Source organism: Balaenoptera borealis (assembly GCF_965194805.1).
Source record: "Balaenoptera borealis genome assembly, chromosome: 1".
Taxonomy (NCBI): domain Eukaryota; kingdom Metazoa; phylum Chordata; class Mammalia; order Artiodactyla; family Balaenopteridae; genus Balaenoptera; species Balaenoptera borealis.
This window is the reverse complement of record NC_138860.1, coordinates 33022659-33035551: the sequence shown is the minus strand read 5'-3', so window position 1 is coordinate 33035551 and position 12893 is coordinate 33022659. Positions and strand designations below refer to the sequence as shown.

General features: G+C 43.5%; 1 protein-coding gene across 1 annotated transcript; it reads right to left on the bottom strand.

The window, feature by feature from the left end:
• Positions 1-893: 893 nt before the first annotated feature.
• CTSE (cathepsin E) lies at positions 894-12056 on the bottom strand (the record flags this gene model as incomplete). The annotated part of the gene is given in 8 exon segments (XM_082363829.1): positions 894-2077; positions 3800-3912; positions 3915-3954; positions 3960-3999; positions 5131-5174; positions 5178-5343; positions 7571-7767; positions 12036-12056. Coding segments are annotated over 8 exon segments (837 nt in total). The 3' UTR covers positions 894-1861.
• Between the last annotated feature and the right edge of the window lie 837 nt (positions 12057-12893).

The window sequence follows — 12893 nt, the reverse complement described above, 5'->3', positions numbered from 1 at the left end:
TTCTTTGTTGCTACGCGCGGAGTTTCTCTAGTTGCAGCAAGTGGGGGCTACTCTTTGTTGCAGTGCGCGGGCTCCTCATTGCGGTGACTTCTCTTGTTTCGGAGCTCGGGCTCTAGGCACGTGGGCTTCAGTAGTTATGGCGCATGGACTCAGTAGTTGTGCCTTGTGGGCTCTAGAGCACAGGCTCAGTAGTTATGGCGCATGGGCTTAGTTGCTCCACGGCACGTGGGATCTTCCTGGACCAGGGCTCAAACCCGTGTCCCCTGCACTGGCAGGCGGATTCTTAACCACTGCGCCACCAGGGAAGCCCGAAAGGGTTGTTTTTTATAGAAGAGTTCCAGCTAACAAATACAGGAAGAAAAATAGAATTAGAAAAAGCCCTGTTTTCAGCCCCTAGTGATAGTGTGGATCTAAGCGAGGATCATCAGTGGCTGCTGAAACCTTTAGGTCAAACGCTGAAGGGAACGTTATCGTGGGTGGATGAGACTGACAACTCGGGAACCCACCCATCAGTCCTAACGTTACAAATTGAGAGGCGCCCGGCATTATCTGCCCCCGATGGGATACAGTAGAGGTACCCAGCACCATTTAAGAAGTGTTCTTTCCACGAAATAAGGCCTCTAGATCTAACTATCGTTTTATAGGAACAATGAACTCAGACAACCGTGTTACATGACAGCTCTGGATTTCAACCAGTGAAATTCAGAATGTGAAACTATGGATGAAAAGAGACATTTCAAACAAATGTACTCTGTGAACCTTGAATCCTGACACAAACAAGTCAACTGTAAAAATGACCAAACATTTATGAGGCAATAGGAAACATCTGAACACTGACAGCACATTTAAGAATACTGGTTTCCCACACAAGGAACTGTATTCAATATTCTGTGATAAATCATAATGGAAAAGAATATGAAAAAGAATATATATATGTTTAACTGAATCACTTTGTTGTACAGCAGAAATTAACACAACATTGTAAATCAACTATGCTTGAATAAAATTAATCAAAAAAAAAAAGAATACTGGTTTCCCTTGTTATCTGAAAGTAGAAGTTTCCTATGAAACTATGCTAATGGACACATCTTGTTAATGGACACACAAATTAAATCAAGATAAAGCTCAGATGCTCACAGATACAGTTCAAAGCTATGGAGGCTTGATGCCCAGATGCTGAGTGTAGTTCCCATGAAGGAGCTTGGTGGTGCCACTCTCACTGCTTGGGTATGCCCTGCCTCTATAAAAGCTTGCTGCAAAACAAACACTGACTGTTTTTTTCGATTTCTGCCTTTTTTTCATAAGTGCAAAAATCCTCTTTGGATTCCTTTAGTTTAGGGAAAACAGGTACTAATGTAGGTCTTTCATAAAAGCAAAATGGTATAAAGTGAACTTTTGGAAAGCAGGGGATACCTGTATTAGAAGGGTTTATGGATAAATATTTGATGTGATGATTTATGATGTGATGCTAAGAATTTTACTTCAAAATAATCCAGGCATGTGGGGCTGGAGAGAGGAGTAGCTGGTGATACAGATAAAACAGGCCCTGCCATGTGTGGATGGGTTGTGGAAACTGAGTGGGGCTGCACAGGGATTTATTGTACTATAATTTCTGCTTGTGCACATGTTTGGAAATTTCCATAATAAAATATTAGCAAAAAGCGATAAAAAGTATGGGCATACAACTTAATTCTTGCATTATGATGTTGGTGGATTTGGTGTGTATGTGGGTGTATGAAGTATGTGTGTGAGTGTGTATATGTGTGTTCTCATGCTCTGTTTCATTCTAATTTGGGTTGCAGCTCTGGAAAAACTGCATTCTATTGAAAATAACTTTGACAGCTGTGGAGAATGTCCCAACCTAATAGGCCCAGGTGAATTTCCAGGGGGGCTGGCACGGACACAAGGCCCCTGCTTTGGGGACTGCTGGGGCCAGCCCCACATGGTTATTCCCATGGTCAAAGGCAGTAAAACTGTTTAATGATACATTGCTTAGGGTCCGGAAGGACCAAGTTGGAGGTTGGATGTCAGAACCTTGAAAGCCACTGATTAAGAACTTCATTCCATCCATGAATTGCTGGAATTGGAAAGAAGGATATAAATGACGTATAGGGAAAGAAGGAAGTAGTGCTGTCTAGAGGCTGTACTGTGTAGTAGTGGTAGCTATACCAAATGGCCTTGGACAGCCACTTCACAATTTTGGTTGGTTGGTTCTTTCTTCCATTTCATATACCTATACATGTTTACTCAAAAAAGTGTTTGCACAATTTCATATACATGGGTCTTGGCTTCTAAGTTCTACAATTTTGATAATTGTTCATCTGTTATACACCTCCACTCCTTACCACCAACTTAACGATTGGGAAAACTGAAACCTTGTTGCATGGCTGGAACAGCAAAAGGTTTGGCATTAGAAGATCTTGGCTTAAATTCTGGTTTCTTTAGTTTCTAGCAAAGCTCACCTTAATTTTTTAAGGGAGAGTAATTGCTCTGTAAGTGGCTAGCCACTGCTACTCTCTTGCTAAGTTCTGGGAAGAATCATTTGAGTGGCTCCTTCAAGTTATAAGGCAAGTAGGTATCCATTGATCCGTGAGAAGAGTATAACCTCTCCCAACCTTATTTGGTTTGGTAAAGACTTGGGGTCTAACAGGCAGGTGTTGTCTTTCCAACCACCACTTGAAATTTGAGGTTGCTGATGAGGGTTTGGGAAAATTCACTGAGAGCTTCGAGTCTTCTTGAGAGGAAGGGGATAAAAATGCAAAGTTATGACAGCATCCTCGATGGATTAAGGTGGCTTTGATTGAAAACTGCTAGCATAAAAGGACAATAGCACCATAATGGGTACAGGGAAGGGTGTGCGGGTGAGCAGGGACTCACGTCGGGTGAAGGGGAGAGGGTGTGGGGTGTTGGAGTGGGGACAGGTGTATAGACTAATGAAATTAGCACAGTTGAAATGTATAGCTTGTCCTCAGCATCGTGTTCACAGTTGCAGCTCTAGAATTCCTTTGTTGGAGGAGCTTAGGAGACTTGACATGAAGCTTGTGTTTTAAAGCAAAACATTTGTTTTCACTTGCGTTGTCTGTTTATATTTGGTGGCTTTGGGAAGGGGTGAATGGAGATCAAGTTATGGGGGTAGGTAAAGCCCTCTGTCTACGCCTTAGTGCTTCCATCCTGGTGCAGTCACCCTGTTGCTGCAGGTGACTCTCGGGCAAAGTTGGTGTGTTAAAGTGTGTCGCCAAAGAAACGCGATATTGAAAATTCAGGATCATAGATTTCCAAAACACCTGGAAGTTCCCTTTCTACCTCACTCTCCAAACTTACCAATCGCCTGCAACAAGACATTTTCTTGTTTGAGGACAATGTTAACTTGAATGTTAGAAGAGATACAACCTTATTCCGTATCCCCCTACCTCTAGCAGCTCATATCTTGAAACATTTAACTCTCTGAGTATCCTCATCTATAAAATGGGCTAATAATATCCCAGTCTGACTTGGTGGTTGAAGAGATTAAGCTTTGTCAGTTGAAAGGTCCTACCTGACAATGTCAGAAAACCTCATTAAATGGCTTCTCCAAGGTTTGCTGCTGCTTCATAGCAGAACAGGAAGTTAGAACCAGCCCAGCGGTGTTTCCACCATTGGCAGTACCACCCCTCCCAGAGGGAATGCTTTCAGAGCTGGATAAGATGGGAGGGAGGCAAGGGGTAAAGACACCCTGAGTACAGGCGACTGTTTGGAAAGGGGAAGTGGCAGGCGTGTGAGCATGGCCCTGTGACTTGCAGAATAAGGAAACAGTTCTCACCAGCAGGGTGTAGGCAGTTGGTTGGAGGGTGTGGGGGACCCCATTGATGGTGAAGGTGACATCCAGCAAGACACCGATGTTGACACACTCCACAGTGTACGAAAACACAGCACAGAGGGGCCTGTGATGAGGGAGGCCCCTGGGTCCACAATGGCCTGCAGCTTTCGGAGAAGAACATCATGGTGCTTCCCACCTGGATTCTGAGGACAAAGGAAGCATCGTCAGCTACTCCTACCTGCCCCTTCCCCTTTCTCCCCCTAAGCTTCCCTGGCACCCCAGCAGCTCTCACTCTCTGCTGGGTTCTCTAATCTGCTGATGCACGTTAGTAATTTCCATTTTGTTCTCTCTCACCACATGAGTGTTTCTCAATATTTTTTTTTTTTTGACTGAGATGCATAGCAGGAAATACATTTACTTCTTGACCCAGTACACACACACACATGCACACACACACGCAGGAAATAAAAATTTCATGAAACTGTACTTAACCTTAATATGTGAAGTGCACTCTGATTTTTTCTATTTTAGCCCATTTCATTAAAAAATGTAGGTCACGATCCCCTAAAATGATGTCATGACCCATAAATGGGTAAATCCTTGCAGTTTGAAAAACCCTCAGTAGACAGTAAACATTGGAGCCTTTATGGCTTTTGTATCTCTGTGCCTAGCACATGCCTGTCCCCTTGCAGGAACTTATCTTCAGCTGAATTGAAACTTGAATTACATTTCTTTGAATTCCTGCACTGTCTAGTACAGTGTTAGCTATGTGGCGCTTTCCCTGATTGCTCCATGCCTCTGTGTGTGTGTAGACTCAATCAATGCCACCCACTCCATGAAACCCTTGAGGAGTTCTTCAGATAGAAGTGGTCTTGCCCTTTCTGCTGGGCCACTTTGGTGGTCCATCTCATGGAGTACTGACCACTTTCTACTCTACATGGTAGTAGTTTGTGTATAGGTGTCATCTTCTGCAATGATTTGTGAAGGCAAAATCTGAGTCCAATTCGCTTTTGCACCCCTGTGTCACTCAGCCCTTGCCTTACATGTTAATTCATGTTGAATGAGTAGTTGGCCGAGTGTTAGTATTTACTGCCTGTTGAATTGGAGATACACCACATGTACAAGAAAGGAAGCTGAGAGTTGGTACCGTGTGCCTGCTGCCCCGTCCTGCCCTCTGCTCAGCACCTCCATATTCTAGCCTCATGCAGCCAGCTCCCAGCATCCTCTCTCAGTGACCAGCAGTTTCATTCAGGTCAATTTAGTTAATCCAATTTCACTTGAGCCTGTTAGGAGTTCTTCCCTCATTCTGTAAATACTCTGTGGAGGATACTTACGTGTCCACTGCAATCTGCCAGTAGCCTTGTTTGGTGACTGGGACTCAATCTATGTTCCCAGAGAGATGGGAGTGGTCATAGCCTCTGAAAATCAGCTCGCTACCTGCACCACCTCCTGTGTCACTACATGGAAAGTAAGGCAGATTTTCAAGGAAGGGCCACTGGAAAACCTTAGGGGCGAGTCTCAGCCAGGCCCCTGCTTCTTGGTCTGGTCACTCACACCAAGTACCTAGATAGGCAGAAATATCTGCCTGTGCTTTGAGACCAGGGCCTCTGACTGCTGCAAGTTGATTAGTCTGAGCCTCTTGGGCAAACAATAGAAACAACTCTGCTCAATGATTTGTGAATATCCTCCTGCTTCTTGGATAGAAGGGGTAGGGAGGTGAGAAATGGAGACCACAGATCTGATCAAGCAGAACTCATGCAGCACCAAGGCCAGGACCATCGTGGGGTGTGCATTCACCATGCAACTTGAGGCATCCCCAAAGACTCCTTTGCCCCAAGTATCTTCTCCACTATTGTGGTGGTGCCTGGAATTTCCACAGTATTCACTCTTTCGTATTAGGCAAAGACACTAATTGAACACGAAGTGACTTACTGGAGCTTGAACATTTATTAATATTGTGTTGATTTCTCAGAATATGTTCTGCCACCTAGCAGGATCCTGCAGAAATAGGACCTAAAACTGATTTGTTTTCAGGAGGAAAAGGATCAGAGAAAGACAAAAATTGGGGCCCTGTATGCAGGGCAGTAAAGGGGAAGGGAAGTGGATATCTGTAGGAATCCAAGGAAAACAGTTTTCAAGGCACGAGGTGGGAGGAACTGATGTTTGTTGATGGCCTTTATGCAAGGCGCTGTGCTAGGAATTTTCCCTGCCTCATCTTATTAATTCTCACGTCAACCTAGTGTCCATTTGAGAAAAATGAGGCTCAGGGAGATGAAGTAATGCAAGATGGGAGATTTCCTTTTTTTAAAATTAATTAATTTATTTTTGACTGCATTGGGTCTTCGTTGCAGCATGCAGGCTTTCTTTAGTTGCGGCGAGCAGGGGCTACTCTTTGTTGTGGTGCACGGGCTTCTCATTGTGGTAGCTTCCCTTTGTTGTGGAACATGGGCTCTAGGCACGCGGGCTTCAGTAGTTGCGGCACGTGGGCTCAGTAGTTGTGGCTCCCGTGCTCTAGAGTGCAGTAGTTGTGGCGCATGGGCTTAGTTGCTCTGCAGCATGTGGGATCTTCCTGGACCAGGGCTCGAACCCATGTCCCCTGCATTGGCAGGCAGATTCTTAACCACTGAGCCCCCAGGGAAGTCCCAAGAGGGGGGGATTTAAATCCAGGTCAGTCTGACTGCAAAGTCTTTGCTGTTTTCCACCACAATTCACATCTTTCCAGGCCGAAAGGGAGCAGGAAGCTCTGAATGGAAGAAGCAAGGTGTCCAGACACCTGCCCTCTTAATCACAGTTCTGTCCAGGCCTGGTCTCCACTGCAATCAGGCTGGAGAGGAAGCCATTTGATGGAGGAGATTCAAGGCTCTCCATGTGAGAGAGGAGAGCGGGAGAAATGGGCTTCTGCTGAAACAGGGTAAGCTCAGGCCAAGTTTCCTTGGGAAGGAGTCAGAGAGGTAAGAAATCTCCTCCCTGACCCTCCCAGGACCCCAGGTAAACGTGCCCAAGGGCTGGTGAGTCTCATGACCTTTTCCAACCACAACATGCAATTTAAAAAATTGTATAAATTGGCAAAGAACACATAAAATCGACCCTCTTAGCCATTTTTAAGTGTACAGTTCAGTAGTGTTAAGTATATTCACATGGTTGTGCAACCAATCCCCAGAACCTTTTCATCCTATAAAATTGAAACTCTACACGCATTCAATAACTTCCTGCTTGTTCCTTCCCCAGCCCCTGGCAGCCACCATTCTACTTTCTGTCTCTATGAATTCCACTACTGTTAGAATTTTCTTCCTCTTTCAGGCTGAATAATTTTCTGTTGTATGTATATACTACATTTTGTTATTCCATCCATTAATGTGTAATTATTTTATTGTCAGCTAACATTTGAATTCTTTTTCCTGCCTCCTCCCACTAGAATTAAGCTTTTTGAGGGCAGGGACTGTCTCTCTTGTTCCGTTGTGTTCCCAGTGCCTAACAACATGGTGAGCACATAATAGGGGCTTGATAAATATTTATTCACTGCATAAATGAATGTCCAATCCCAGAGATTCTTTAATTACTCCAGTGTGGTACAGTTTACAAAGTCCTTTTTTCAACGACTTTGAGGCAAACCGCATTTTCTCAATATTCAGAGAGGGTAAGTGTTTTGCCCCAAATCACACAGCTGATACGAGACCAAGCAAGAGCTCCAACCCAGGTGTAGTGACTGCTAAGTCTAGACATGTTGTCTCCCTATAGTCATAACCTTAACCTGGTGGGTCTGACGGGCCTTACCTGCTCGTGTACACAGAAAACACGGGTAGATCCACCAGCTTCTGGGCCATTGTGTCGAACACCAGGGTCACCCTTTCAGCAGCCAAGCAGGGGTATCCCAGGCCCAGAATGCCATCAGACTCTGCATTCATAAAGGACTGGTCAGTCTCTGTGACACTCTCTTCAAATTGCTGACCGACCTCAGTCAGTCCTTCTACCTAATTGTGGAGCCTGAAGGAAAATCACACAGATCTTTGGCAAACAGGCTCAGATTCTTGAAGTCTTCTTCTGTCCTAAAGCTAATTCTTCCCCTACTCAATTTTCCTTGGTTAAATGGATACAACAATTTTTGCCATGTTCCCATCCACTTAATTTTTTCTATATAAACATTTTTTATGGAAGTATAATACAGAAATCACAAGTGTACAGTGTTTTCACAGACTGTACACATCCATGTAATCAAGCTCGTAAATCAAGAAACAAGACATTACAACCCCATCGCCAGAAAACCCTTCAACTACCCTGCCAGTCATTGAGACTTTCCTCAAGAGTAACCAATCTCAAAAAAAAAAAAAAAAACCAGCAAGGTAACCCATATCTTGGCTTCTAACAGCTTATACTGTCTTTGCCTATTTTTGAATTTTATATGAATGGAATCATATGGTCTGAATTCTTTTTTATCTGGCTTTTGTCACTCAACATGATGTTATTGCATGCTGTTGTGGAATTTTCATTGTCTTTAGTATTCCATGTTATGAATATATCATCATTATTTATCCATTCTACCACTGATGGATATTTGGGGTGTCTCCTGTATTTGACTTTTGCTAATAGTGTTGCTTGTACTTGTCTTTTGGTGAACATGTGTACATATTACTGTTGGATATATGCCTAGGAGTAAAACTGCTAGGTAATAGGGCTTGCAAGTGTTTTGCTTGAGTAAATACTGACAGTTTTCCAAAGTGATTGTATCAATTAACATTTCCAATACCAATGTTTTGAAAGGTCCAGTTGTTCCATATCCTCACCAATACGGGCTATTGCCTATCTTTTCCACTTTGGTCTTCTAGTGAATATGCAGTGGGCTACATTGAGGTTGTAATTTGTATTTCCAGATGACTAATAAAATTGGACATTTGGATATCCTCTTTTGTGAAGTGGGTTATCTACAATTTTCTTATCGATTAGTAGGAGTTCTTTATTTATTCTGGAATAAAGTCCTTTGTTGGATATATGTACTACAAATATCTTCTCCCAGATTGTGGCTGATGTTTTTACTCTCTTAATGGTGCTTTTTGATGAGCAGAAGATATGAATTTCAATGCAGTCAAATTGATCAGTTTTCCCCCTTATAATTAGTAGTTTTTAAAAACTTGTTACAAAAATTTTTGCCTACCTTAAGGTCATGAAGACATCTTCCTATTTTTTTTCTAAGAGCTTTATTGTTTTGCTTTTCACATTTATATATATCTACAATCTATTGGAAGTTTGATAATGTGTGAGTTAAGATCCATTTTTCCTTTATTAGAAGTCAGATTTATTGAGATATGATTTATACACAATAATTCACCCTTTTAAGTGTACAGTTCAGTGATTTTTGATACACAAATAGTTTCTGTTTGCTAATATTTTGTTTACAACTTTTGTGTCTACATTCATGAGAAAGAGACTGGTCTGTAATTTTCATTTCTTGTAATGTCCTTTTCAAGTTTGTTATTAAATTTATGCTGGCCTCATAAAATGAGTTAAGAAATGTCTCTTCTTTATCAATTATCTGGAAGAGTTTGTCTAAGATTGGTGCTATTTCTTCTTTAAATGTTTGAGGGAATTTACCAATGAGGCTACCTGGACCTGGAGTTTTCTTTGTGGAAAGGTTTTTAAGAATAGAGTCAAAGTTTAAATAGATACTGGAGTATCCATTCAATGTTAAATAGAGATTGGAGTATTCATTCAGTGTTAAATAGATATTGGAGTATTCATTCAATGTTTAAATAGATATTGGAGTATTATATTTTCTAATTTTTTTCTTGTGTCAGTTTTGACATGCTCTATTTCTCAAGGCATTTGCCAATTTTTAAAAATTGTCAAATTTATCGAAATAAAATTATTCTTGATATCCTCTTATTATCATTTTAATGTCTGTAGCGTCTTTAGTAACGTGTTACTTTTTACTTCTAATATCGTTAAGTGTATTTTTTTTCTTTTTCTTGAAGAGTTTTGCTAGAGGTTTACCAGTTTGATCAATCTTTGTAAAGAGTTCATTCCTGGCTTTGTTGATTTTCTCTATTGTGTGACTTTTCTATTGTATGAATGTTCCACTCTTCTAGTTATTATTTCCTTCCTTCTACTTTCTTTGGGTTTGATTTGCTCTTCTTTGTGGTTCTCTTGTTTTTTTATTTGTTTGTTACTTGAAATAGTTGCTGAGACCGTTGATTTTCAGCTTTTCTAATACTCACATTTCAGGCTGTAATTGTTTCTTGAAGGACTGCATTAGGTGCATCCACAAATATTGACATGTCATATCTTCATTATCTGTAATAGTTAAGGTTTTATAAGAGAAACAGAGTCATTAGGAGCTATATCTAGAAAGGATTATATTCTAGATATTTGACAGTATGCAATTGGAGGTCCTGGCTAACAGAGTACATTAGGATGTTGCTTCTGCCCTGGTGCTGCAGTCTCAAGTCTACAGTTTGGACAGTCAGCAAGGGAAGACAGATGTCAAGTGGGAGAAGAAGGGTGAATTGAACCCTTAAGGTTGAAGGGGAACGGGAACCTGCACTGTTCTCTCACCGCCTCTAAGCCTCAGTGATGGGGGAGCCTGCAGCACAAGCTGACACTGTCTGTCACAGAGGCCACCACTGCTGTCACACATGCCAACGCTTCCTAGCTCTGGAGTAGGAGGTAGGGGACCTGGATTAGGTCAGCTCTGCCATGACCAGCCAGCCATCTGGCAAGTCTCCTAACTGCCGCTGAGAGCTCTGCTTTCCGTCTCTGAAGCCCAAGAGGCAGACGGACTTGGAGCTTGGAGATAACTTGGGCCCTGCCTTGGGCTCCAAAAATGTTAAAAAGGACATCAGAAGGACTTGGGGACCAGCCCAGACCCTTGACCCTTGCCCCCAAGTGAACAAATCCTCTTTGGCATTTACCCACTTTGCAAGAGTCCTTCCTTTTGACCTTTCACTGGGGAGAAAGTGTGAGCCAGAAGTGGCTGGAAGTGGTGAGAATTCTGGTTAACGCTGAGCCCTGTCGTGGTTTGCCCCTAATTGCCCATGTGTGCCATCGGGACTGAAGATGGTCACTATAGAAACCTTACCCTGAGAGACTTCCTTCAGACCCTCCAGGCAAGCCCACTGCTACAGCAGGTGAGGACGCCGAGGCACAGAGAGGTTAAGTGACTGGCCCAAGAGCATGCACTTCACTCAGTGGCCAGGATTAGGACCCAGGCCTCCTGCCTTCCAGGCCAGTGATCTTTCCACTACAGAATTACCATCATCATCACCATGATCCCTCCCTCCCCTCCCATCTTCCAGGCCAGTTAGCCCCCATATCCCCTTGCCTCTGTTTGTTGTGAGTGGAGGGTGTGGCTGGCTGACACGTGAGAAAAACTTTGTTGGTCTGTGCAGCCGTGGCCACCCGGCCACTAACTAGATCAGAGACATCCTGGATGGTCTGCGAGGAGCTCCAGGCTCTGGCTGGATTTGGAAAGTTTGGCACAGATTAGAGGCAGGAACGTGGGAACGTTTGTCAGAACTAATGGGTCTGTTATCTCTGGAAACACCCGGACCTGCACCTGCCCCGGTTGCAGGTTTCTGATCCTCCCACGCTGGAACCAAATATTGTTGTGGACGATTTGAACACTTTCCCTAGGGAACAAAAGCCCTTGGGCGTGTGGGTGATGGTGCGTGTGCACGTGTGTATGTACGTGTGTGTGTGTGTTCTTTACGAAAAGGGAGAGGGAAGAGCATTTGGGGTGAAATGGTACCATGTGGGCAAAAACAGGTCATAGTACAGACAACGATCCAGTCTCTGCAGTCTGTCAGCACTGGGAGAGGGTCCTGGGGGGCAGAGAGAGAGAGAGAGACAGACAGACAGACAGACAGACAGAGAGACAGAGAGCGTGCGAGCGCCTCAGGCCTCAGGGATGTGGATTGGAGGCTGGTTTGGAGGCAGAGGTTTTGTCTGTTACCAGAACATTTGAAGGCTGTTGAGGGTGACACTATCCAGTCAACTTTTCTGGAGCTTCAGCTTCCAGAATGTAAATTAATATTAAGAGGACGGTTGCTCAGCGCTCTGTGGAAATTGGCTCTAGCAGGGTGTGATAGTCCTGGAGACTGTGCGTCATTATGATACGTAAGCAGCACTTCCCCTCGTGCTCAGCCTGCCCCTGACCACAGCGGGGCCAGCAACCCAGGATGCTCTTGGCCCTGGCTCTGCCGAACTCAGCAGCTCAGCACGGACATGACCAACCGGAAAGCGTCCCAACCTCATTCTGCTCGAAGGTCATGACTGGCGGGAAATATACTATGCGATGTGTGATACAGCAGGAAGAGGGCCTGGCTGGGGTGCCTGGACCCAGACTTGGCTCTGCCGTTCACTCACCATATGACTTTGGATAGATCACTTTTCTCTAAATCCAGTTTCCTTGTCTGTAAAATGAAGAGGGTGGATTGGGTGATACTACGAGGAACATTTTGGGGGCATAGGCTATGTGCCAGGCTCTGCCCTAAGGATCTTACAAGCATTAGCTCATTCAGTATTCACACCAGTCCCATCAGGTAAGTATTATTTTTAAGCCCATTTTACAGATGAGGTAACTGAATCACAGAGGGTTTAAGTAACTTGCATAATGTGCCATAACAAGGATTCAAACCCAGGTTTTTCCTGACTTTCAAGTTGATGGTCTGTACTAGATAATGTCTAGCGTTTGACATTCAAGAGTTTCTTCCTGGAAGAGAAAAACAGAGAGAGGATGGGAAGGAGGAGGAAAGGGGAAGAGAGGGAGAGAGACTAATTTCCTACATGGTGGAAATTTTGAGGCCTTTTAATTGTAAGAGAGAGGGGTGTGTGCAGGATGGAGTATGGTGGTAAGGAGCTGTGTGATGAGAAATCTTGTCATTGCTTACTTTTTGCAAGTATTTTCTGTTTCATCTTCAAGGGACCTCTCAGCAGGATCATTATTGTATTGTAGACAGGTGCACTGAATTATGAAAACCAAAAGTTTAAGGTGGTCGAACCATTTGTTTACTGCTATAAAGAGCATCTGGCACTGGACGTGTATTCTCTCCCATGGCTTGATCTTCTTTGGTTTGGCAAAGCTTCTTGCTTTCATGCAGCTGGAAAT